The following is a 27,352-nucleotide window of genomic DNA, read 5'->3' as shown; positions in this document are numbered from 1 at the left end:
CTTTTTTCGGCTGGCGTTTTGTCTCCTATAGCATAGACTGTAAGAGAACAGAAAGGAGTTTCCCAAGAGGTTTCAGTCTGGCGTCCTGGGCGGGCCCGTCCAGTCTAGCGAGCCTCAGTGTCCTCCCACGCGTTTCTGCCTTCCATCCTCCTCGCTTTTCCTGGGGGCTGGCGGGAGGCCTCCGAGGCAAGATGTATGTGCGCTCGCGCTCGCGCATATACGGCCGGAGGAGTCCTGTTCCTCGGGCATTTTCCGAGGAAGTCTAGAGCAATTAGGCTCAGTCCGGGGAGAGCTAGCTAGCGAGCGGGCGGGCGGCGCTGCCGGCCTGTCTGGGCCGCCTCGTGGGGAGGGAGGGGGCGCCCGGCCGCCCGGCGGCGACCCCGGGACCTGGCCGCCACCATGGGCTTTGAGCTGGACCGTTTCGACGGCGACGTGGACCCGGACCTGAAGTGCGCGCTGTGCCACAAGGTCCTAGAGGACCCGCTGACCACGCCGTGCGGCCACGTCTTCTGCGCCGGCTGCGTGCTGCCCTGGGTGGTGCAGGAGGGCAGCTGCCCGGCGCGCTGCCGCGGCCGCTTGTCTGCCAAAGAGCTCAACCACGTCCTGCCGCTAAAGCGCCTCATCCTCAAGCTGGACATCAAGTGCGCGTACGCGGCGCGCGGCTGCGGCCGGGTGGTCAAGCTGCAGCAGCTGCCGGAGCACCTCGAGCGCTGCGACTTCGCGCCCGCGCGCTGCCGCCACGCGGGCTGTGGCCAGGTGCTGCTGCGGCGCGACGTGGAGGCGCACATGCGCGACGCGTGCGATGCGCGGCCCGTGGGCCGCTGCCAGGAGGGCTGCGGGCTGCCCCTGACGCAGGGCGAGCAGCGCGCGGGCGGCCACTGCTGCGCCCGAGCGTTGCGGGCGCACAACGGCGCTCTGCAGGCCCGCCTGGGCGCGCTGCACAAGGCGCTCAAGAAGGAGGCGCTCCGCGCTGGGAAACGCGAGAAGTCACTGGTGGCCCAGCTGGCCGCCGCGCAACTCGAACTACAGATGACCGCGCTGCGCTACCAGAAGAAATTCACCGAATACAGCGCGCGCCTCGACTCGCTCAGCCGCTGCGTGGCCGCGCCGCCGGACGGCAAGGTAGGCGCCTGCTGCCCGCCCCGACCTCCAGCCAGGCCCTCTGGGGACCCAGGTCCCCGCCCGATCCCTTTGGGTACAGGATGCCCTGAGCTGCTGGGGAGCATCCCTGCTTCCTTTCTCTTCTTCCACTGCTTACCAGCTGTATCACTAGGTAATACAGCAGTCGCTGAACCTGCCTGAAGTGGGACACTGTGGTCCCTATAGTCTAATAACCTATAAAGTATAGCTGCACAGCTTCAGGGGTTCTGGAAGGACGAAAATGAATCCATAAGCAAGTGTAGGATAAGAATGAAGAATGCAGCTCGAGTCAAAACTGCATTCGAAGGATTTGCTGCTCAGACCAGCTGGGGGATCTCAGGCAAGTTGCTGACCCTCTCGAGGTCAGAAACCTATAGACTGACACACAGGAGAGGAAAGATGGACACATTGGGTGAATTGTATGCGTGCATCATCTAGGATTCTAGAAAAAAAAAGTGGAGAGAGGGGAACCCAAAGCCAAATGTAAGTTAAGAAGGATGCCAGAAGAGAGGCCTCTGGGGTAAAAGCTGGATGCAAGCGTGGGTTTTGCTGCCAACTAGCTGGCTGACCTTGAGCAAGCTGCTTAACCTCACTAAAGTTGGAAACTATGGTCTCTAGAGATGTGACATACAGAGCAAAAACACAGCCAGCCCCCCCGCCCCGAGGTATTCATCCAGGGATTTCAGAAAGAATTAAAGGACCACTCTGCCCTCAGCAAGTATAAAGTAGTAATTCTGAGTCTTCTGGAGTTAAAACTGTTTTCAATTTTTTTTTATTTGAAAATCAAAAATTTTTTTGCTAACCAGCTGGGTGACCTTCTGGCTTTATTCTCAGGTCCCTCAATTTCCCTCGGTGTGAAAGGTTTTTGTCAGGCTTCAGGGAGAGATTATAGAAGAAGGGTCTGGCACTGTGCCTGGCAGAGAGTAAATGCTCAACAAGTGTTACCTACAATTATTTTTAAGATCACCACCTGAGCAATTCCCTTGCTGTGGTAGTCCATGTAATTGTAACAGCCACCACGAGCTAGGGTTTACTTTGCTCCAGGCTGGCTGCTGCATTCTTCACAGTCATTTCCTTTTTAATCAAGTGAGGTAGGTGTGACCCTTCCCATTTAGTAGATGAAAAAGCTGAGGCTCATTAAGGGGCAGTTTCATGCCTGGCTCACAGCTTTTGGGTGCAAAGCTGCATGTTGAACCTTTGTGTACCCATCTTTCCAGCCCAAGTTCTTAACCACTATCATGTTGTCCCTCAGTGCAATCACGACTACCATTTATTCAGTGTTTATTAAGTGCCACCAACAATAGGAAGCACTTTACATGCATTACCTGTTATCCTTTGAGATGAGGGAACAGACTCCGAGAAGTTATAGAACTTGTCCAAAATTAAATAGTGACCCAGGGAGCAGAACTTGTACTCAGATTCTACCTCAGAGTTCTCAGGCTTGGGGCATAGTGGCATTTTGGGCCCCATAACCCTTAGTTGGGAGGGGGGCAGGGAGGTCTGTGCTGTGCATTGTAGGATGTTTAATGGCGTTCTTGGCCTCCCTCCCAAATAGTGACAATCCAAATATTGTCAAGTGTCCTGTCTGTGGTGTGCGTGTGGGTGTGGGGGGGTGGGGCAAAGTAGCCCAGGTTGAGAACCAGTGGTTTTCCTGATTGCAAAAGCCACATTTTCAACAGCTGGGTGCTTCTGCCTTCCTGGGGAGGGGTCTGGGCCTGCTGCCCTTCTCTGGTTGCCTGCTCCAGATGGTGTGGTAGAAAGGGGAAAATATTTGCCCGAGGGTCCCCCAGGGACCTGTGTCTGCTTTGCCTCCCGCTTCCCTCTCCCCGCCCCCCTTCCATACATGCACACCAGGCCTGCAAGTTTTCCGACCTGGCCTCCCTTCCTGGCCCCTGGCCTGTCTGTCAGCTGCAGTCTCAGCAGCTGGCCAGCTCTGGGCGAAGGGCAAATATTTACAGCTCCACGGCTCACCCAGGACCTCACAGGCACACAAAAGACTGGTGTGAGTGTGTGAGCCTTCAAATCACCAAAACAGAGGGCAGAGCTTGGTCTTCAATCAGGTGCCAGATTTAGGGTGAAGGAGTTCCTGAGTTTCTGCTGTTTATGCTGTCATCTGGACTTCCTTCGTTGTTTTAAGTGACGTGTATTTATAAATAAGCCATTCACTGCCCCAGAGTTTATGCATCATTTATTGTTGAGCTAGTTTATTATTCTTCTTAACTTTCTGTTTTCTTTCTGGAGTGTTTGGGTAAAATCTCAGAGTAAAATATGATACTTGAATGAAAACTGTGGATATTTTTGAGGCTCTGTTGGGTTGGTGAGTAGCATAAACAAGGATGTTAAGCTTAGGGACAAGATGTTGATTTTGAACTTACGGAGGTTTGTTCTGGAACTGGAGCCCTGCTTGGAACTTTGACGAATCTCAGTGCCAGCCTCCAGAACAGCCAAGGATGACCTGGCCCACAAGCTGCTCTAGATGGATTGGCTGGCCTCAGGCCATTGGGAAGCTTGCTGTCTCTCCTTGCCCCGAAATTAACCCTCAGTGGCCCTTGCTGAATGCTTTTGCTGTTCCTGCATCAACTATAAAACCCCTCCCACTGGAAGCTGTTTAAGAACTTGTTTATTTCATTGGGCCAGCTTTCTGCTCCTGCTGGGTACTGTTTATGCTCTTCTAAAAGGCAGAAAGATTTATATGGCCTGGAAACTCACATGTGCAACATTTTTATTTTCTTTTTAAAATAAGCCCTCATGTTTGCTTCTCTGTTGTAAGCTGAAGGAGATTAGAAACACTCAGATTTCCAGTACCAGCTCTTCATCAGCCTAGAACTTGCATAAATGATGTGGCATTCTTTAAATTATCTTAGGTTTCAGGTTTTTTTTGACACCTGCTGAGCACTTAGGATTTGTTAGTGCTGTACCAGCATAGACGTTGTCTCTTCTGTTCTACAATGTGAGCTATATTAAGGATTCTCAAGCCCTAGCATGATTGGAGTCACTGGAGAGCTTCACAGAGATTCCTCAGTCTTACCCCTAGAGATTCTGATACATTAAGACTGGCCAGGAGCCTGAGATTCTGCATTTCCAATGAGCTCCCAGATGATGCTGGTCATTTAAGTAACTACTAAGCTAGATGAAGAGCTTATGCTCAGGTAAATACAGACCAAACATGTATCGGTCTTCACACAGTTACAGATTTACTGAGCATTGTCTAAACACCTTCCAAACCTTAAGACCAGGATAAAATTTTAAAGCCCAGACTGTCTAGTAGTTAAATGGCAGATAATCATAGCCTAGACAGGCATCGCTGACCTCATTGAGGCCACATCTGAGCTGCAGCAGACTTGAGTTGCTATACTTGAGTGAAAGAGTTCTGCTCCCAGCTTCAGTTTCCCATTCTGACTTACCCTCTGATTCTTAAAGCAAAAGCACTCCACAGCAAACATCTTTTTTGCTCTTTTCTCTGGGAAAAGAAACATTCTGGACATAACTTTCCTTGGATTTATTGAAAAACTTGAGGTACATCCTCAATACCTTTTGTTCTTTAACCTCCCATCCCAATCTATCATTGAATCCTGTGGATTTTACCACCTAAATACATCTTGAATCTATTCACAGCTCTCTAGCTCATTTAAATGACCACCTTGGTCCAAACCAGGGTTTCTGAATCTCAGCACTACTGACATTTTGGACTGGATAATTCTTGGGTGTGGGTGTGTTGGTGGTGGTGGTGGTAGTGGTGATGGGACTGGGAAGCTGCCCTGTGCATTGTAGGATATTTAGCAATATCCCTGGCATCTACCTACCTACCTGCTGGATGCTAGTAGCACTTCCAAAGTGGTATCAACAATATTTCGAGATGTTGCCAAAAGTCCCTTGGGGGACAAAATTGTTTTTTGTCTCAAGCACTGTCTCTTGCCTGGTCCATAACTTTTTCCTCTACAAATCTTACTGCCCTTCTTCAATTCCTTCTGCAGCTAGCATCAGGAATAATCTCTTAGAAATGTAAATCTTTTATCACACTCCCTCAAACTTCCTATGCCTTCCCATTTCTCTTGGGTGGCTGTAAGGTCCAACATGCTTAGATCCTACTGGCTTCCATCTGCCAAGAGTCTTCTCCCCTTCATCCTCTTCTTCCAGCTTCTCATGTCTCTGAGAGTCCACTCATGTGCCACTGAGCTCGTTTCTGTCTCTGGGACTTTGCATCTGCTCCTCTGTCTACCTGGAACAGTCTTGCCCCATACTCAGCACTAAGTAACCTACAAATTTTCCACCTCTCCCCTCCTGTCCACAGCCTTTCTGTCTGCATTTAGGATTTGCACATCACTAGACAATCTCTCTCTCTCTGTTCTTCTCAGCTCAAGCATCACTACCTCTAGGAAGCCAGGCCTCTAGGACCTCACAGACTACATCTCGTGCCCCGAGTCTCTCACTTTGTTAACTCTCCTGCATGGCATTTTTCATAGCTGTAACTAAATAAGTGGAAGAGTCTGCCTTATCTGGGGCCATGTCTGTGGCACTAATCCATTGCCATATGTACTATATACGCTCTTGGTATGTATTCATTTGGTGATGAGTTCAAGATTGAAAGGCCTGTTTTGGCAGTCATCAGAACTTTTTAGGTTGCTAACCAAAAGTGGGCTTGTGTTTAAGAAGAATGAGTTTCTCCGTGATGCCCCAGTTAACAAAATTGTTTCCAGGTTTAGGGGAGATATTATTTTTGTTCCACTAGATCCACCCAGATGAAGTTTTATAAAGCCCCAAATCCCAGAAACTATTTTGTCCTTTTCAGAACTGGAAATAAGTGAATCTGATAGACAATTGTATCAAAAGGTGTTCCAGATGTCCAAATATTTTGAAATGTATCTATTATTCATCATGAAGGAAATTTTGTTTCTGAAAAGCTTCTACATAGAGCCATTCCATAGTATATCTAACAAAACAGCCTACTTCTGCTAAAAACACAAAATTATGCATTGTCACTTCTATTTCATTTCCGTGATTTATAAGGAAAATTAGGATTTGGATTACAAATATGTTACCCAGCTACACTGGATTAAATGAGCATAACCAGACAATTTGAATTGGCAATTCTGTTGAGATTTATCTGTAAGTGGTTCTTTCTGTGTTCAGAAATGGTGATTGCCTCGCTATAAAAATATTTGATGAGTAAGAATCTATTTATAAGGCAATTATACACTAGACCGTAGACCAAGGAGCTTAAAAGGAAAGGAAATAATATTTATTGAGTTCCACCGGGTGCCCTACACGTAGGATGCTTTATGTGCGTACGTTAGCTTCTACATCTTCTTCATTACATAGAGCTCTTTTTATTAAATGAGAGTGGCAGATTATGAAAGATTAAGGCTAGGAGTTAGATTCTAAATGTAGAGCTGGGATTTGAACCCAGTGTTGCCTATGTCTGAGCTGACACTGTTACCAAAATAAGAAAAATTTTTTTCCTGAGGCAGTGCTCTTCTCTGAAGTCTCACATAGGCTTCCAAAGTACCATTATTAAAGATGCCAAGTCCTGTTTGGATTGGAGGTGTACATGCATTATTGGATTTCATCCTCAGAAAGACCCTGCGAGATAGGTGCTCTTACCCATGACACTTTTCATTTTCAAATGAAAAAACAGAAGCTCAGAAAGTTAAGACTTAACGCAGCAGCAAGTATTCTCTGCTGGCTCATGTTAGTTTGCCTGTTGGCTTCTGGCCCATGAAGTGTTTTCATCCCATACCATGTTCTCACTTAAACAGGTCCAGTGTAGAGCACATGGAGTACAAAACGAAACATCCTACCTATAAAAGAGATGTAGGCCGGGCACGGTGGCTCATACCTGTAATCTCAGCACTTTGGGAGACCTAGACGGGCAGATCACTTGAGGTCAGGAGTTTGAGATCAGTCTGGCCAACATGGTGAAACCCTGTCTCTACTAAAAATACGAAAATTAGCCAGGTATGGTGATACACACCTGTAGTCTCAGCTATTGGGGAGGCTGAGGCAGGAGAATCGCTTCAACTCTGGAGGGGGAGTTTGCCGTGAGCCAAGATCATGCCACTGCACTTCCAGCCTGGGCAACAGAGTGAGACCCTGTCAAAAAAAAAAATTTTTTTTAGACAAAATGAAGAGGTGATATCCTGGATGGAATATGAGCACATGTCTTTAATTTTTATCCTGGTAATTTTAAGAGTGGTTAACAGTAGGAATGAAGTGAAGTTCGTCCAAATGTGTTCTGCAGTTTAGCTCCTCACATTCTCATACCCCTAGTGCCAGGCCCTGTGGTAGGCACCATTGGATAGAAAGGTAAAATTGAGCAGCTTTAACCCAGGGGATCGATCGGACATCCACGAATGCCTTTGAAAACACAAGTCTTACTATTCTTTGCTCACCCAAGCTTTTTAGCCATGGGTTAACCTCTGTCTCCCCTTGACTAATAGTGTCCTAATAAGCCAATTCCAATAAGAAAGGAAGTGGTGTAACACATAACGATTACTCTTGTAAAGAAAATAACTACCAGATGGACCTGAGCGGCGATCTTTCTCACTCACTCCATCTACATATTTACAGGGAACTTAAAGGGCAGAGCACTGTGTAATCTTCGTGTATTTCAGGGCTTGCAGCCACTCCATCCCCAGGGAGGGCAGTGATGAGCTTTTTCCCTGGCATCAGCAATGTGTGCAGAGATGAGTCCTGGGCAGCAGATCACCCCTAATATTTTGCTAAAAGCTATTTTTAGGTGCCCCGTATCTTTGCTGTGTTTGGATAGGTGAGGGATGAAGTCCCATCAGATAGTGGGCCAAGGTTGGATGCAGGCCTTGGGTCTACAGGCTTATTCCAGGTTACCCTGAATAGAGCTAGTGTGTTGTGTGTGGTTAGTATCCAGATCCTGGGATTAGTGATCTTGTTGTTCGTGTGTTCCTTTTGCCCTGTTGTTGAAGTCCCCTGGGAGACCCTTCTAACCTCTAAGCCTTAATTGCCTCACCTTTAAAGTAGGTTCATAATATGCCTGCTGTTAGAGTTGTTATTAAGATGATGTATATAAGGGTATGGTAAGCCTTATCAAGCATTTCTTGACCATCTGTTAACTGCCAGAAACATGTAGGATTTTAACACTTTTTGAAATAAATCACTGAAGCAACTTTAGGAATTTGAAGTGGTGGTTATTTAGATGAAAAGAGATCGTTACTCAAAGATTCGGTTTGATTGTGAGCCTCCTGCTGTCCCTGAGTGATCCATTCTCTGGATTTCTATCCTCCATCTGTTTTGCAGTGGTGGAAATGTGTGAAAGAGGGCTCTTCAGGTTCATTTGGGCTAAGAAGTAAAGGAGGAGGGCTAACACTTATGAGTAACATAAGGGTTACAGGGTTATGTTTTTCCCGCTCAAATTAACAAAGCTAAGGAGAGATTGGCCAGACAAAGCTTCTACCTTCCTGTAAGGAGTTACACTTAGGGTTTCATGGATGAGTGGCCTCTGCTTTCTATCGTAGTCTATTAGTGTTGCTATAAGGAAATACCTGAGACTGGGTAATTTGTGAAGAAAAGGGGTTTAGTTGCCTCATCGTCCTGCAGGTTGCACAAGAAACATGGTACCAGCATCTGCTCAGCTTCTGGTGAGGTGGCTGTTTCCGGTCATGGCAGAAGGCAAAGGGTAGCCTGCATATGCAGAGATAACATGGAAGGAAAAGAGGCAAGGGAGAGGGGAGAGAGGTTCCAGGCTCTTTTTAACAACCAGCTCTTGCAAGAACTAAACAGAGCAGAGCTCACTCACTGCCCACCACCACTCTGGGACAGCAATAATCTCTTCGTGAGGTGTCCACCCCTATAACCCAAACACCTCCCATTAGACTCCACCTCCAGTGTTGGAATTATATATCAACATGAGGTTTTGGGGGGCAATCATGCAAACTGTAGGACTTTTTTTTAAATTTAGGGAAGAAAATGCTTCTGGTTGCTAATTGGATGTATACATTTGAAAAACCTCAAACCACTCTGTGTTAGTCCATTTAGGCTGCTGTAACAAAAATACCAGAAATTGGATAGCTTATAAACAACAAATTTATTTCTCATAATTTTGAGGCTAGGAACTCCTAGATCAAGGTGCTAGCAAATTCAGTGTCTGGTGAGGACCCACTTTCTGGTTCATAGATGGCTGCCTTTCTGCTGCTGCGCTCACATGGTAGAACAGGTGAAGGAGTCTCTTTTGGGCCTCTTTTACAAGGGCACTAATCTCTAGTCACATCCCAAAGGCCCCACTTGCCAGTACCATCACTTTGGGGACTAAGATTTCAACATTTGGATTTTCAGGGCACATAAACATTCAGATCATGGCATACCCCTTAATCTATGCGATAACAACCTTAAAGATTTGTTGCTGTCGTTTTTGGTGAAGCATTGCTTGTGGTTATTCACCAGAAAAGCAGATGAGTCAGTGACAAAAATGAAAGACAAAACTTGAAATCAAGCTCATGGAAATAAAAAATTAGACATTTATGGGTTTTTTCAGGTTATATAAATATAGTAGCAGACTTTTTTAAACTAGGAAAGTACTGAAATGTTTTCTCTTATTTTTCAAAAATACCTTGTTTGACTTAGGACTGTGTATATACTGTGACTCTGGAAAAAGCGCTTTTTTTTCCTACCTGTTTCCCCATACCCTTTGTCTCTCTTTATTCTCTCTACACCTTTTTTTGATGACAAAAACATCCTATTAATACTTCTGGGCCGGGCGTGGTGGCTCAAGCCTGTAATCCCAGCACTTTGGGAGGCCGAGGCGGGTGGATCACGAGGTCAAGAGATTGAGACCATCCTGGTCAACATGGTGAAACCCCGTCTCTACTAAAAATACAAAAAATTAGCGGGGCATGGTGGCGCTTGCCTGTAATCCCAGCTACTCAGGAGGCTGAGGCAGGAGAATTGCCTGAACCCAGGAGGCAGAGGTTGCGGTGAGCCGAGATCGCGCCATTACACTCCAGCCTGGGTAACAAGAGCGAAACTCTGTCTCGAAAAAAAAAATAATACTTCCGTTGAGTATCCATCCAATTTCAGCTTAATTTCAAGCACCGTCCTTATGACTATCTTCAGTCTTAGGCTTTTAACAGTTTCCTCTTACGTTCTTCTCCAAGAATCACTTCTTTAGAGCTGGGTTGAATTACAAGGCAGGGCTGGTTCAAACTGCCTCACCATTAAGAATCAAAAAGTTTGAACTGCAAAGAGAACAAAAGCATCTGAGTGTAGGGAGTGAAGACATCCTCAGTTCCTCCGTACAGAATTTCTGGCAGCCACTTCTGCCTCTTGGTCTCCTCAGCTTCCATCTCTGCACATTTTTGCCTGGAAATAGCCAAATATACAGTGCTTTCATGTCACTAGTCAACAGAGCTGTTTCCCAGCTGTGTGAAGACTAGTGAGTCTCTGTGAGCTTTGCATAATCTGAGGCTGTGAGGTGTTATGTCACACAGACTAGCAGTCAGTCACATTTCTCAAAACCCACTGGGCAGTTTTCCAGTCTAGCCGGTTCTCTGCTGTAAGTCCCACAACAGAAATCATCAGGGGACCGCTGTCCTTAAGCAGAAAGGAGTTTTTTAAAAGAGTTCACATTGACAGTGGCGTGGATGGATTTTGTGAACCACCACACTGATTAGATGTCTTGTATCCAAGCTTTTGAGGCTAAATAGTTTGCAGGAGAATGGTGACAGAGTAATACTAAAGAGAAAAGGGACTTTTGCCAATAGAAGGTTTACATTCTCGGATGCTTAAAAAAATGCAGTACCATAAGATGTCTTTTTGACTTTCAACGTACATTCAATTTTTTTTTAACTGTGAGAGTTTTCTTCCCCCCACCAATTCTTAATCAATTAGACCTTGAGTTGAAAGCTGAGAAGATTATTTGGAGTAATTTTAATGTTGATCTAATAGTTACATGTTCAAATATGATAGCAAGGCTTCTTTTAAACAAAATCAACTGTATCTTCTTGAAAAGTAAGCTTCCATTTCTGCTTGTGACGTGGCTTGGGTGCTTTGGATGATTCATGTCAGTGTTAAGGTCTGGATACCAACATCCCCTTCTGCAAGGTTAATATGTCTCTATCTTTTCTCGATCCTAAAGACTGAAGCTTCTGCCCAGGAGATCCTACATTGCCTCAGAGTCCCAGATAACCTCTTGAATTGGGTTTGGGTGGGGGCTAGGGTGATAAGGATCTGTTAGAGCTTCCTGCCCAGCCCAAGAAAACAGAGATGTCACTGGACCCCAGAATATGACTGGCACCGGCCTTTTATACCCTGCATCCTCACTGTTGAGAGCTCCTCACTCTCCTGGGTTGGGTTAGAGAAGGCAAGAGACCCTTGCCTTGCCCTCTGGGAAGAGTGATTGAATAGAAGGCAGCTCTGTGAAAGCTGCAGAGGAGGTGCCACTCCATTTCCATTTGTTGTTGTTTTTCCTCTATTCTTCACCTTCTTTTTGTACCAACCCATCAAGACCCACTGATATGGTAGAACTTGGAGCAGTCTATAGTGTGTAGCAGTCCCCAAGTACGCCGTGCTCCCAAACTCCCCAGCTGTGTTCTGCCTCCACTGTTCCTAAGTCCACCGTTTCTCAGCCTTAGTGTTTCTCATGTCCTGTTATGAGCCAAAATCTGTTTCCCATCCCCTTTGCTCCTGTGGCCATCCCCTTCCAGGTGTGGCCATATTATGTATCTGATTTCCCCTTCTCCTGGCCCACAGCCCACTTGGTCAGTATCATCTCCCTGTCTTATCTGTGCTCCACTGAAAGTCCAAGCTGAGCTGCTCCCCTTGACTTCCTTCCCATGTCTTCTCTCGCCTCCTTCAGAATAAAAATTGTCTACCTGCTGGTCACTCCACTGGTCCCGTAAAATGTGTCACTTTTTCCAGTCATGGAAAAAGATATATATAGTTAGGAATATGTAATGATATTTATTTACTTAACTTTCAGGCCTCAGGTCTCTCGAACTTGCTTTAGACTAAATTAAAGCAAGATTAGGCATTCTCCATTGCCTAGATTTTGTAGAAGAGTAATGTATGTGGGAAAAGAGCATCATGGCCTCAATGTTGAGCTGTGTGAATGTCCAGCTTAGCATTGTGCTTTGTGTTTTGAGTGCTAATTATCGGCCAGGTGCTGTACTGAGGCACTCTTTGGGTATCTGTCTGTCTCAGTCATGCATCCTAGTAACCTGGTGACATGAGAAGGAACTCTTATTTCCTTTCTGTGGATGAGGAACCATCTCAGGTTCTGATTCTGATGTTGAACCAATCTGAGATGCCAAAGGCATTTTAGGTCAAGTCCTGAACTCAGAGATCTCTCTCAAGGGACAATTAAGACAATGTCTGAAACACAGCACTTCTCAACTGGGACAGCATCTTGCAAGAATGTTTTTGAACAACTAAGTTCACCTTCTGTGCTTCCTTTTCAGGTGCAATGGACATAATGGTCTTAGAACTTAACCATTATGCTGCTCCTGTTACGGCATAGTAGTCTTATGATACTTTTCAGGGTATAGTAGACAATCTTCGCAGTTATTATTGCATAGTTCAAAGAAGCCTTACTTAAAACTCTAAATACCTGATGGATTAGGTCTGATCCTTCATGCCAGGCTCAGTCTTTAAAGGCAGAAGGATTTAGAATAGGGTGCAAGCATTTACCAGCAGTACAAAGGGTGTGGGCACTGGAGTCACATGTGGACCTGCGTTCCAATCCTGACCCTCCCACTTTGCCACTTGGTGATCATGAGCAAGTGTGTGACTTTTCCCTGAGCCTCAGTTTTTCCAGGTTTAGAGCACTGATACAATGCCTGCTTCAGAAGGCAAATATGTTGGCCTATCAGTTTATATGAAGTTGGGTTCTTTTCTCTGTTTAACATACTGTGTTTTGAGACCATTGCAAATCATGGGTTATTATAAACTACCCAAACAGACCAATATTGGTTAAATTTTCCTGTAAATGAAAGATGCTGCTGGTTATCACAGTTACCATGTCTGTGAACAGTCGAGAAAGCAGCTTCAATGAGAGCCTTTGGCCTTATTCCATTTACACCTCTCTTCAATTGGTGGGATGTAACTGAATGAGAATTATTTAAGTACCTTCTGTCCTGAAGCATTTTGACCCTAGGAACAGGTTAAATGGTTAAGCAGAGACTAATGTTAGCATGTTAAATATTTTGTATGAAGACTGTTTACAATCTCAATACTTCTGAAAAATTAGAAGTTAAACTAAAGTAGTTAAGGTTGTTTGTGGGGAGAGGAGAGGAAAGGAAAAATCAAAATCAAGTTTGGGGTGTCAGAATAGCAAATGACCTTTGGTAATTAGTTGGAGAAATGAAAGGAATTCACCTCAGACTGAACTTTTCTTTTATCCCTCCCTGCATCCTGTGTTGAATCTTCCACATGTTGTATTGCTACTGTAAAACAACCCTAAAATAGGCAAAGCAACCTAAAGCCAATGTCTGACCCTAATAGACAGTAGACTAGATTAAGATGCTTATAGAAAATAAGAACATCCTTGTTTCTCCCCAGCATTGCATCTGGCAAGGAAGCAAAGAAGGTCAACTTGGTTGTTCAAAAACAGTATTTGCAAGATGTTGTTTGGCTGAGAAATGCTGTATTTCAGACATTGTTTTAATTGTCCCTTGGGAGATATCTCTGAGGTCAGGGCTGGACTTAGATGTCTTCAGGCATCTCAGATTGGTTCCTTTGGAGATAAACAGTTCAGTAAATAGTTTGGAATTTTGTTCTGATATAGGTCTCCTGGGTAAACTCTCCTTTGATAAGTTCCTTTTTGGAACTTCAGCAATAAAACCATCTTGAACAGGACCTAAGATGTTGCTAGCCTATGTGGAATTATTTTCTGTATTCTACACAGAAAGAGAGCAGTATAGAAGTGTAATTAAGGTGTAGGATTGGGAAGTATGGGTCTGAATCCCAGTTCAACATTTTACTGGCTCCTTAGCATGAGACAACTTTCTTAATCGCTCTCCCTCAGTCTTCCCACCTGTATCATAAAGTTGGTAATGTACAGTTTTTAAGATTGATTGAATTAGATAATGAAATAAAGCACTTAAATGCTTAATATAGTTTCTGGCACATCGTTAGCAGCCAGTAAATGTTAGCTGTTATTGTCAATGCAATGTAATAAGATTTTCCTATTTTTTTTTTGAATAAGTGGTTATCACACAGTAGATTGAAAACCAATCTTTTAAATCATATGATTGTGCATTCTTCTTTGTGCATCACTTGAGATTGTCAAACTAAAGCCATCTGCCTTGGATTACTGTGTAACTGTGCAGTTTCTATCATTGATTAATTATGAAAGCCAGGCATGTAAGAGATATAAGATAACTTGCCAAATTCCCATGTATTTCTAACTTTTCATCTCTTTAAGATATCAAAACAAGAAATAGATTTGGTGAGATTTTCATTTTCCTAAGCAGAAAGATATAAACTGTTTGAATTTGAAAATCATCATGTTTATATTTTAAAACTATTAGGTTGATTCTGGATTTTCTTTTATAACAGTTAAAGTTATTGCCTATTAACTTGCAAATTGGTTATAAAGAGGGATAGGTGCTTTAGATGGTGATGCTGTTTATCAGAACATTTTAAAAACAAGAAGCTGTCATTAAAGAGGCTCTGCTGTTTTTCATTGGCTACAGTCGCTTGATAGACTAGCTTCTTTTTTATAGATAATTCTGTATTTTATATATTAAGCGACTGTTAAGAAATGAATGTTGTGTTGTTCTTATAGGACACCTAGTTCTTTCATCAGAAACATATTTTTCTGATAATAAATTGTCATCTTTGTTTTTACAGTATATTTCCAATGTTTAGGCTCATAAGAAAGTTCTGAAAATATCTTTAATTTGGTTGTATAATAACTAGTTATGAGAAGGGGGTGTGGTTACTAAGACTTTAAGCATGGAGATAATTCTACATGGTGAAGCCTGTTGATCTTTAATATTTTCTTAGCTCTGCTGGGCACAGTTCTGGCAAAATGGGAAACCAGAGTTGCACATTGACAGCTATAGCAATATGAAGCAGTGCTGCAGAAAACTCTACCTGCTACTGCAGGTAGAAACAGTACTTTCCTTTGCTAGTGTGGTTGGGTCAGAGAGTTGCATTCATGCCTTTCAAATGTGGCCAGTTATTTCCCCATAAAAGGTAGAAGGCAAAAGTATGAACAGAAAGCAATAAATATCAGTAAAATCTCTTGTCATAAGCTGTGAGTGTTATTTTTAAAACAGCTTATTAAGAAATATTTTATATTTAAAAAAAAAAGACCACATTTGAGTACTACCATGTTTAAATAGAAAACATTAAGTGAAGCAAATGCAGGTTTCTAGTTGGTACACATGCTGTGATGTTTTGCATATCACTCATATAATTGGAAGTGTGTCAAAGGTGTATCAGCGAGTTGAATGTTTATGTCAAAGAATATTGTGTGACAGTTTTCACATAAGGTTAAATCTATTTTTATCCATCTGCTGTTACTTGAGAGTGTTAGTTGAGAACATTCTCCCTGGCATCTCCGTTGCCTTTGCCTGTCAAACATTATGCTCTGTGACCTCCCTGGGTCACTTTTACTTGTTTGATTTAAATGGGTTCACATTGACCAGCCTTAAACAGAGTGCTTTCTGTTAAACAGTTCTGCGTCTCGTGTGGATTGGACAGTAATTACTTTGTGAAAATGCCCCCTCCTCCTTTTCAGTAAGATTCAGGATTTTTTGTTTTTTGTCTGTTTGCATCTCACTTTTCATGCACTATTTTTCCCCAAGTCTCCCAAACAGAGATGACTATTGATGGGCCATGCATGCACTCACACTTCCAAAAAGATTGCTATTTGAACCTTTCATGACATGACATGAATGCATCTGTTGAGAAACAAACAGAAAGTAGCGGTCTAGACAGCCTGCATACGATGGGCCATTCAGAACAAAGATGCATTTGCTGACCAAGGTGTCATTCATAGAAAATGTTAATTGGGCATGTCTAGATAACTCCAGACATTCTTATGTGGTCATTCCAAGGTTAGACAGTATCTAGAAATGTTTACAAGCTCTTAAAACACAAGACAGAATTGCAGATTGGGTTCCAGAAGTTTCCTTGGGTAAACTTCCCAAGAGATAAAAAGATTTGTAATGATTAGCTGTGTAGTCCTTGAGTACACTTAGATAGAAGGAAAATTCCTACTGTCTATTCCATGTTTATAAATAAAAATTTGATCTCATTTGTTACCTCCAGGGTGAAGAAACCAAAAGTCTGACTCTTGTCCTGCATCGGGACTCCGGCTCCCTGGGATTCAATATTATTGGTGGCCGGCCGAATGTGGTATGTTAATTACTAAAATGTGTTTTTCCTTTTCCTGGTGTAGCTGGAAAGAGAGGTAAAAGTTTGAAGGGGGCAGTGAGGAGCAGGAAACCTTGCTCACTTCTTTCTGCTGTCTGCATTAGCTATCTAACATCTTCACACTTAGGGATTTTTATTTCCTAGTCTCCTAAAACAGCATTGGCCTAGTAATATAACAGCAAATTCAAACTGTTTGGTTTTGGGGTTGCATTTCTTTTTTTTAAATTTTGTTTTTTATTAGGGGGTCTATTTCTGATTGCATTGCAGTCGGGCTGAATGAAGTTGTGTGAGATGTGTGCAGTTGGAATTGGGTAACCAGCCACCCTCCTAAACTGAGTTGGAGTGTGGGCTCCAGACTGGAAGCCTGATCTTCAGTTCTGCTCAGTCAGCTGTTGATTAGTCAGAGACAATTCCCTAATTTGTGGGTGACTGCATCCCTTTGCTTTCTCCTCCCACTGCAGCTCTTTGACCACCACATTCATCAGTAGCCCCTCCTCTAGAAAGAAGAGGCCAAATTCAAATCTGCCAGTTTAATCATGGGGAAAATGTTTAAAGAACAGGCTCTGGGGAGTAGCAATGGATGTGTTTCAGAATCTCATCTTTCAAGGGGGATTATCTGAGTTTGTGCCATCCCACACCCTTTTCTTTTCCTGACTATTTCCTTGTTTATTAGCTTAAAAGGAAAATAGTTAAAGGAAAAAAAACAAAAATCTTTCATTCAGCAAATAAGTATTGAACATAGGCTGTTAGCTAGGGGCCAGGAGATACAATGGAGGAAAAACTGAGGCTCAGAAAGACTGAGGCTCTGTGGTCATTGAGTCCTGGTGGGGATGTCAGACAAGATGCCAGTGAATACAGAAATTATGGATTGAATTGGAAGAAGTTGGATGAAGGAAAAACATGGGAGGGTGGCACATGGCAGATACCAACCAAGAAGCAAAGGGTATCATTAGCTTGGGTCATCAAGAAAGACAAGGAGATAGTAGTAAGCAGAAACCTAAAGGATGAGAAGATGCCAGTCATCCAGATAAGAATAGCATGTGCCCTGCCCTCATGGAGCTCACCTCCAGATGGCAAGACTGATGAGTTGGGAGAGCATAGCACTGCTCTCATTGATGTACTCTGTGCCTGCCTCCAGCTAATGATGCCTTGGGATGAGTTAAACCTGCAGTAGGAGGTGTCCTAGGGAGGGACCATTGGAGCTGGGTTCAGAAGGTTGAGCAGGAGTTTGCTAGATCAGAGGACCATATTTTATTTGTGTATATATAATGTGTGCACACTACCAAACTAATACATTATTTACCTTATAAAAAGTTACATACCAAAGGGAGTATTTTAAATAACGAAATTAAAATGTGTCTATGAATAAAATGTCAAGTATGTTCTCCTGCCATACCAATGCATTGTGTTAAATACATCCACCTTCGAAGACCCCTGAGCTAAAAGAAGATGGCTGGACCTTGGGGCTTTGCAGGGTTGGGGTTTTGCAGGGCTGGGAACTGGGGGAACGGCAAGTAAGTGGAGTGTGGATAGAGTTGAGGGATGGCCAGGGAAGTGGTCAGAAAGAGGGCTGATGAAGAAAACAAGGGCTTCCCCAAAGGGCCTAAGTCTTGGAACTGGGATTGAAATTACCTGGGGTGGGCGTGGCTAACACATGGCTTTAGTTGAAGGGAGTGACACAAAGAGATTGATGATTAAATTCGCTTTGCTTTTAGCCCATTCCACAGTTTCAAAAACTAACACATGGTTTGTTATAAGAAATGACAACTTAATTATGTGATTTGTAGTTGTTAAAATGATGAATGTTATCTGTCTTATCAAACATACATATAAAAAGAACATTTTAAATGATGAGACTAAATTATAAATATGAAGTTGGGTGAGGACAGGGATCATTCCCACTTTATTGATCCCCAAGGATGTGATCACATAGTTGTGTTTCTTGCTTTCCCTTCGTGGAATTCTTAAAAAACTATAGAACTGCGTGAGGTTGGTATATTTTAATTTTACCTTTTACCAGTTGACTGAGATCACAGGCTGCATGTCATCATGTGCTGTTGTGATTTAGTCCTTGCTGCCAGGGGTCCTCCACACTCTGCAGCCTTAGGAGGGACTGAGGGGGCAAACTGCACTCAAATATCTAAACATTTGACTCCAGGAAGCGGCAGGGTCATACCTGAGCCCATGAGTCAGAACATGAGCCTATGTTCTGCAACTTACCCTCAAGAACATGTTTTGCCATTTAGCACAGATGTGTTGGCTGTTCTTTGTTGACACTCGCAATTATTCCTCCACCCTATGTTACCAGTTTTGAGAAACAACTTCAATAAATTAAGATTGACTTCACAATTAGATGTTTCACAAGCTGTAGCAGACAAAAGAACCCAAACCAAGAAGACCTATTCTCTGCCCCAGGTCTAAACCACACCAAAGCCTAATGTTGGAAATTGCTCAAAATGGAGAGGCCTGTGGCCAAGTGATTGTTGGGAAACCTACTATGTTAAAGCCAGTGAAGATGGTGTTCAGTTTCCACACTCACCAGGTGCAAAGTGACATTCCAGCCCCACTGGAATATAGTTCTTCCTTGTGCTTATCAAAGTGCATGTTTAAGTTATTTTCTTCTTCTTTTACAAAAGGTGATTTGAGTACAAGCCAGACCTGATTTTGTAGCTTGCATTTGTATTTTCAGTTTACATGGCCTTTTTGTAAGAACTGCCTGCATGGCCCCCAGAGGAAAATTTAATTCCACGTGCATATGTTTGCCATAGTGTTTTTCAGAATTTGTCCTGATTAGCAGAAATAGCATAATGAAACATAAATGTATTCTGCACCATTGCCTGGAAAATCTGGCAGGTCATCGAGTACATGCTAAAAAGCCAAGATGAGCAACAGCGCACACACGTTGTTAGTTACTAGAAGAGTGCAGTACAAATGATGTCTGTGTTTCCCAAGGAATTCCTGTGTTAGATACTTGGTTGGGTTATGAAATAGCCCAGCCATATCTCTGACATAAGGCTTTCATTGCATGATCAGTATATAATGCTCTTGGCAAAATCATACTGTTCATTTGTTAGTCCTCATATCCCTAAAGAAACAGCAGCCAGTCTGTTGTATCAAACCTTTCACTTAAGACTTTGGGAAGTATACTTTATTGTTAGGTACCCCTGCTATGAAAGCAATCCCTTTCATTTCTCTCTTAATCAAGCCAGCAAAATGAAATAAATTCCATGTCATATTAGTTCACCTTGATAAATAGCTCTGTGTGTGTGTGTGTGTGTGTGTGTGTGTGTGCGCGCGCGCGCGCATGCGTGCGTGTGTGTGTGTGTTTGGGGAAGTGTGAACTCTAACTTAAAATGTGTTAGGAGAGGAGCCAAACAAACTAAGAATAAAGAATTACCTTTTAAGAGAAAAATCTAGCTACCTGGTTTTTCTAACTTTTCTTTTTTTTGAGATGGGGTCTCACTCTGTCACCCAGATTGGAGAGCAGTGGCGCAGTCTTGGTTTACTGCAATCTCTGCCTCCCAGGCTCAAGCCATCCTCCCACCTCAGCCTCCCAAGTAGCTGGGACCACAAATGCCTAGATGGTTTTTTGTATTGATAGAGATGGGGTTTTGCCATGCTGCCCAGGCTGGTCTTGAATTCCTGAGTTCAGGCGATTCACCAGCCTCAGCCTCCCAAAGCGCCGGGATTGCAAATGTGAGCTGCCATGCCCAGCCTGATTTATGTGCTTTTTGCATCTTCCCCACCCCTCACCACTGCCTTCATTTAATCTAACTTCTGGTGTTTGTTCTTGCCTCTTCTTCTCTGATTTTTGCTTGAACTTTCTAGTGCTCCTTAAGAGTTATTACTTATGTGCTGTGTGGTAGTTTGCAAAACAAACGAAAGCCAAAATCCCATCCCCTATTTCCCTCTTCCTCCAGCCAAGAAATGCAAAGTGGTTAAATCAGAGTAAACACAGATCTCTTTTCATTTGATATATTGACATCACCTCTTAGGGAACTCAAACTTGTTCATAAATCTTTTGTGGTCCATTGAGACTCTTCAAGTTCATCTAGTGGAATATTTCATAGCCTGAAATGTTGGACTCTGAATTTCTGTGTGTTTTGAGTTTTTTCAGTGGGAGACAGTATTGTACACAGATCATGTACGAGAGGATTAGCTTTGCCTCAGTTTGAAACTATACCACTTTGGGGTGAATTGCTGACCCTCTCCCAGTCTCAGGTTTTTCATCTGTGGAATGGATAATAACCTCACTTGTGGTTATTGTGAGGATTAAACAGTTCACATAGAGCATTCACTACGTACCTGGTATCTAGTATGTGCTCAGTAAAGGAAGCTGTTGTGCAGCTTTATACACATTTCAGCATGTAGGCATGTAGGGAGCTACACAGATGTGTTCAGACCAGTGCATCAGTAAGGCTGCCGTGAGAGGAAGGAGGCACAGATGTATTCAGACGATAAAAACTTAGAAGGCCTGTGCAGAGCCCTGTGATACTTGACAGGGATGCCTTTAGAGGATAGCTGATCCTACACAGCACCCACAGGCTCCCTGACCCTTCTCTTGGAGGAGGGTTGATGGAATCCAGATGCCAGTTAGAGATGTATCTTTGTCATGTGGGGATAAATGTTGGGAAAAATACTTAATGCTCATTTTAGGTTGTGATTTTGGCTTCTTTTGATGAATCATATGACATTTTACACACACACTCTCTGTCTCTCTGTGTGCATGCGCACGTGCGTGTGTGTGTGTGTTTGGGAAGTGTGAAGAGGGAAAGAGAGAAGGACTGAGAAATGTATGTTTTTCCAATCTCAGTTATTGCTGCTGCATTTGAAGGGGTAGATTGAATCACACTTGAAGTCACAGTAGAATATAAGGGTTGTTTTTTGGTTTTATTTTTACTGTTTAAAGAGGAAAAATGTTTTATTTTCAGAGTTACTTTTTAACAAATGGAATTTTTGTATATTTGTATTCAGAGTAGTTGTTATTGAAATAAGTGATATACGGCAAGGAATTTACCATGACTAGATTTTGGAGTTCTTGTGGAACATTCTGAGCTTACATTACAAGTGATTTTGTTTGGAAATATCACATGGTTGTGCCACTTAATTTATAAATCCATCTGTTAATCACTGGAAATTTAATCCACACACTTGGAGAGAATTCATTGTAGTGCTGTTTGAAAAGAAGTTCATGAACAAGCTGTTTTATGAGCTTGTTGGAGCCTTTCGATTTTAAGGAAAGGAAGGAGTTTGAGCAGCGAGCTGTTTTTGTTCCCAAAAAGTTGTAGTTCTGACGTTTAGTTCAAAGATCTAAAGGGATTCAAGGAGGTCAGAGATTAGAATTTATTAGGACTGGAGTGGTGGTAGTACATCAGAACAAAAACAAAATATCTGTTTTCACAGTAAAATTATTAGATATTTGCAAGCTTAATAATACTCTGTGCAAATGAGAATGTGGGAAAACACTCTGTCTAATGAACAATCAGTATAAACTCTCTGAAAAGCCATTGGCAATATCTATGAAATGTACATATCCTTTGACCCAACAGTTCCATTGTTAGGGATTTGCCCTAGAATTGTAATAGCAAAGATAATTTAAAATGCAAGTAGGAGAGTGTTATCACAGCATCATTTAATCGCAACAAATGAAAAGTATTTATTAGCTTCATGTTGGATATTATTCAGTCACTTAAAGAAGTAAGGCAGACATGGGGAATTGGTAGCAGAAGATCTTCATGATTTTGAGTTAAATGAGAGAGGCAAGGACCTAAGGTATAGCATAATCCCATTTGTGTGCAAAAAGGAATAAATGCATATTTAGGAAGGTGGTGCATTAAAATGCTTTAGAAAAGATGCATAAAGTCAGATAGCTACCACAGAGGGGAAGAAGGACAATGGGTTGGAGACAGCAGTGATGTTATTTTATGTCCTTTGGTGTGGTTTGAAATATTTTAATGTGTGTTTATTTTAGTTTAAAACAGAAATTAGGAGAAGCAAACACCTTTTACCCTCTTGTCACTTTTGACGCAGCAAGAATCAATTACTGTTTTAAGAGTGTAAGCTTTACCTTCATGCCCAACTTAATGCCTGGCATTCATGCATGTGTTTTTTTAACCCAAAGGACAACCACGATGGATCATCCAGTGAAGGAATCTTTGTATCCAAGATAGTTGACAGTGGGCCCGCAGCCAAGGAAGGAGGCCTGCAAATTCATGACAGGATTATTGAGGTATGTGAATACTGGCCAGCATCTTTTAATAGGCTAAATGTCATCCCGTCTTCATCCAGCTCAAAGCAAGATGTTTGATTGGGGAGGGAGGCCTGAAGTGGTAGATGGTTGAGCAGGAGTCACACTTCTTGGATTGTGTGGGACCAGATTGAGTGTTGATTGCCTTGGTGTTAAATTTTTGTTAAATGTAGAAAAGCCAGATGATGAGTGGAATGTTTGCAATTTGGCTTTTTCCATGTGGACCTGACTCTGTTTCCTATGCATTGGTTGAAGTTTTGTTCGAAAACCGTTGGAGAGTTGGCTGTTAGAACCAGATGAATAATCCCTATCGTATAAATTGTGCACTCTGTTCATATTGATTATCAGGGTATAATTGTGTAAGCTTTGGAGTCATTCTAATGTCCTTAGATCTCACAGCACACACTTATTTTCACAAATGTGTTGTTCTCTCTGTTATGTTTGTTTTCTTTGCCTGTTAGTTGTACAACCTGACTGCCAGGGAAGGCAGAGGTTGATGTTACAGTTCACATATCATCACCCACTCCATTTTTAGTTCTTCATTCGTTATTACAAACTTTTATACAGCAGGTTTGTAGATTCATGTAGAGGAAGTGGATCTCTCAGCCCCACCATACAACACTTTGGAATGGGGTTGCAGTGTTCCACAATGCTCTGAGTCACTGAAAGAGAATGATTTGTTGCCCCCTCATATGGGCTCTTGTTGCAAAGTTTGTTAAAAAGGAGTCGTTTTTTTACTAGTGTTTTGACCATTTTCCTAGCTCTTTGGATGGATACATATATGGCTAAATTGATTGGCTTTCCTATTAGGCAAAAACAAAATTTAAGAATCCATGATGATACGCCAGACTCCACAAGAAATTCATCCATGGGCCGTAGCTGTAATACAGTACAAATAGAAGAAACCAGAAAAACAGCACTGATACCAGCGGGTGTTTGTTTTCCACACATATTCTTATAATGTCTGTATTTTCTGAGTATTTTCATGGCCCATTTCAAAATTTTGGACTGAGTGGGAGCTAGGACCAAGAGTTAAGCCATAAGTGAAGTTCACGTCACTCACTGGATTGTGGCCACAGGCTTCTCCTGGGGAAAGGAGCCTCAGCAAGACAGAGAATAAAGTCTTGGCATTTCCAGTCTCATCTGGACACATTCTACAATGTGCAGTATGCTTCAGGGTAATTTATAATCCTCAGGAAAATTCACAGTTAAATCTCACAGGGAAAGCAAACTGAACCAGTTAGGGTATAAGGCTCCCTCCTCTGAGGGAAGGAGTGCCGTGTGCTAACTTACATGTTAAAATGATACTTGATTTTGTTTTAAGGACTTATTAATATTGTTGCATCCCCTTTGAATGTTTGAAGGGTTCTTAAACTTGGAGCTTTTTTTGCTGCATATTTTAGGGTCGGTCTTTGTACTTGCCAGGTCAGGAGAGTGGATTTTTCCCTAACAGAAATTCGCTTGGGCAAGTGTGCTTAAGAACTCAAATGCATTACTTACTGTCTTTTTCAAGGGTGAATACATTTTCTGAGACTATTGTTCAAAAAGATAAGTACAGCTTCCGTTGCCAAGGGTTTGGCGGAATAGCCAGTTTCTCTAAGTAATGGAATTTCATTGCTCTTATGTTTTGCAAATGAGAAATCTACAGCTGGGCAGGATTTTCTCTTGGCAAAGGATGATCTGTATTTGAAATGTTCAGTACGGTTTCTGGTAAGTCACATTCCTCTTTTGGACAGTATGTAAAATATTAATCATGTCTCAGTGTTGAGATGGAAAGGATGACCACAATAGAGAAACGATATATATGTAATTGCAATTGACACACTGTGCCCTTTGCAGTCAAATTCTAATCTCTTTTGACATGATACAGTGATTCCCATGACTGAAAATATGTTGTCTGGTTTACCTCGTCTATGTCTGAGTTTATTACCAGGAGGCATGAATGTGTAAGAGAGAGGGAGATAGTGTGAGTGTGTGTGTGTGTGTGTGTGTGTGTGTGTGTTTCATCACTAAGAAGAGTCAGAGTCCCTAGTTTTCCACCTAATGTCATCTTTTTCAGGGGAGTGGGCAAACCACCACCAGATCCTCACCACAAGACCCTTAATTCTTGCAAAGGGCTACTTTTTATGAAATCCAGAGATACTGGCCAAGTCTTTTCTTTGCTGCAAAGTTCCTCTGCTCTGAATGGTATCTGTTTTCTGAGACCACGGCAGCGGTTCTCACCCACATCAGTGCCAGCCTCGCTCCTCCACATTTTTTATAACAAATACTTTGAAATTCCACCAGTACTGGGGTAAAATGAAATTTACAAATAACATATATATGCATATATACACAAATAATTGTAAATACATATAGGTTGTAGCATAATAGAAAATAAAAGGAGGATAATTTATAATAAAATATATCAATATGCCAGTGTTCTGGCACAGTGACATTAGATGACACCAGGGCACTGTCAGATGCTCACACCTCTGGGTAGACTTGCTGGGATACACCTTATGTGGCTGTAGATGCTGCCAGATACAAGAGGCTGCTGCTGGTGGTCCAGGCACCATAAGTGGCTTCGCCATACATGATGTGAATTTCTACTGTAGTGAACAGGTCATAGTTAAGTTCTGACACAAACAACTACAGTGTTGCTTTGATTTATAAGAGTTGTATTCCCTATAATGTCTCTGTATGTATATGTATATATGGCGAGAAATACATGTGGTAAAATATAACAAAATTTACCGTTTTCACCGTTTTAAGTGACAGTTCAGTAGCATAAATTGCATTAATTTATGTTGCAGAAACAGTACCACTATCCGTCATCTCCAGAACTTTTTCATCTTCTGCAACTCAAACTCTACACCCACTAAATACAAACTCCCTCCCCACCTCGACTCCTAGAAACCACCATTCCACTTTCTGTCTTTAGGAATTTGATTTGTAAATGGAATCATGTAGTATTTGCCTTTTGTGAATGGCTTATTTCGGTCAGTGTAGTGTCCTCAAGGTTCGTACGTGTTGTAGCATGTTGTAATTTTCTTCCCCTTTAGGGCTAAATAACATTCTGTTGTCTGTATTTACCACATTTTATTCGTTCATTCATTCACCTAGTGATGGGCACTTGGGTTGCTTCAAACTTTTTGTTGTCTTGAGTAATGCTGCTGTGGACATGGGTGTTCAATGTGTGTATATTTAAACTGCAAACGTTTCTTTTGTGTTTATATTTAAAACAGAGTTAGGTCTATGTTCAGGTAATTATAAAAACGTGTAAAATTATCTTCGTGACCATCTGGTGGGATATGTGAAAGTTGTGCTGGAGGCAGAACCATTCTTCATTGCAAGAGATTCTTCATGTCATCTCTGGCACATACCCCAATTGCTGTGATGGTGAAAAATGCCTCTGCAGATTGCTAAAACTCCCACTGGGGAGTGACAGGGACACCAGGGAGAATCACTGAGGTAGAGGTCTGACTTATTCCAAAACCTTGAGATAGGAGTTAAATTACTCAGGGACAGAGTTGTCAACATCCATCTCTTCCAACTATACTGCCTACATGATGTCCCCTAATTGGGTTCCTTGCACGAGTGCTCCCAAGGCCTGATAAGAAAGCCTGAGCTGGGCTGTCCTGGAGCTGTGGCTGGGAATCTGGAGGCCCCTTAGATTAAATGCCCTTGCAGCCCACGTGGCTGCAGGGCCCATGCTGTCCCCTGGAATCCCGTGTGTCTATCTGCCCTGGGTCTAGATGGACGGACTTTCATCATACCTATTCCATCTCACTTTGGTACTGGGATTCAGCAAGTTCTGACTTACTCGGTATTGGCTTCTGATATTTTTTATCTTCCCTGCACCCCTCTTACCTATGAGCTGCCCCTGGTCCTTTTTACAATTTCTGACCCCACTTTTGATTGCATATACTCATTGCATTTAGAAAACTAAATTTAATTTCTCCCTGGTGTCTTTTAATATTCATTCAAAACTGTAAATATCTCAGTGCCTTTAGTTTTTCTGCCTCTGAGCCTACTATCTGAACTGTGTTTTAAAGACAGTGCAAGGCTCATATACTTTAATATCACCAGATTTCTTAAAGGAACTATATTCTTATTTTTTCAGATAGTTTGAGAACTGTGGAAGAATTTTTCCAGTGCCCAAAGTGGGTTATCCAACTGAAGATGATTTCCTCATCCACAAATACATTACATTTCTCTATGAACTTGGGAGTCTACTTTAGGCAAATCTTATTCTACTGAAAGTTATTTAGAGAGTGCAAAAAGGTAAAAAATCACACAAGGTCAATATTACCCTCAAAATTCTTTTGGGCAGGTGCCATGTGGATAACATACCATCTATCTGTAAGTCCAGCCAGCTGGTTTTGCACAGCGTTGGATCACCTTGCTGTCTCTCATTTGACTGCCATATGGAGTGTTTGGCTTGTTCTGTTACCTCATTTGGCAAAATGCTCATGCTGAGAAAAGCACCAAGAAACTGAGACCTACTGAGAAAACAGCAAATTCACTTAGAGGCATGTAGTATTCAATATTTTCTCTCCATCCACTTTTTTTTTTCTTTTGGCATGCCTTGCCTGTAAGTTAAACACACCTCTGATCCAACTCTACTGAAATCCT

General features: G+C 42.5%; 1 protein-coding gene across 1 annotated transcript in view; it reads left to right on the top strand.

Moving 5' to 3' along the window:
* Nucleotides 1-279: 279 nt before the first annotated feature.
* The window catches only part of PDZRN3 (PDZ domain containing ring finger 3), a 237,006-nt gene continuing 209,933 nt past the window's right edge, over nt 280-27,352 (top strand). Inside the window, exons 1-3 of the mRNA XM_035276112.3 lie at nt 280-1,122; nt 16,384-16,470; nt 22,610-22,717. Of these exons, the coding sequence (XP_035132003.1) occupies nt 400-1,122; nt 16,384-16,470; nt 22,610-22,717 (918 nt within the window). The 5' untranslated portion in view covers nt 280-399. The remainder of the gene's footprint in view (nt 1,123-16,383; nt 16,471-22,609; nt 22,718-27,352) is intronic.

The sequence above is a fragment of the Callithrix jacchus genome, chromosome 15 (genome assembly GCF_049354715.1).
Source record: "Callithrix jacchus isolate 240 chromosome 15, calJac240_pri, whole genome shotgun sequence".
In the NCBI taxonomy this organism is placed as follows: domain Eukaryota; kingdom Metazoa; phylum Chordata; class Mammalia; order Primates; family Cebidae; genus Callithrix; species Callithrix jacchus.
This window is presented reverse-complemented; position numbering and strand designations above follow the sequence as displayed.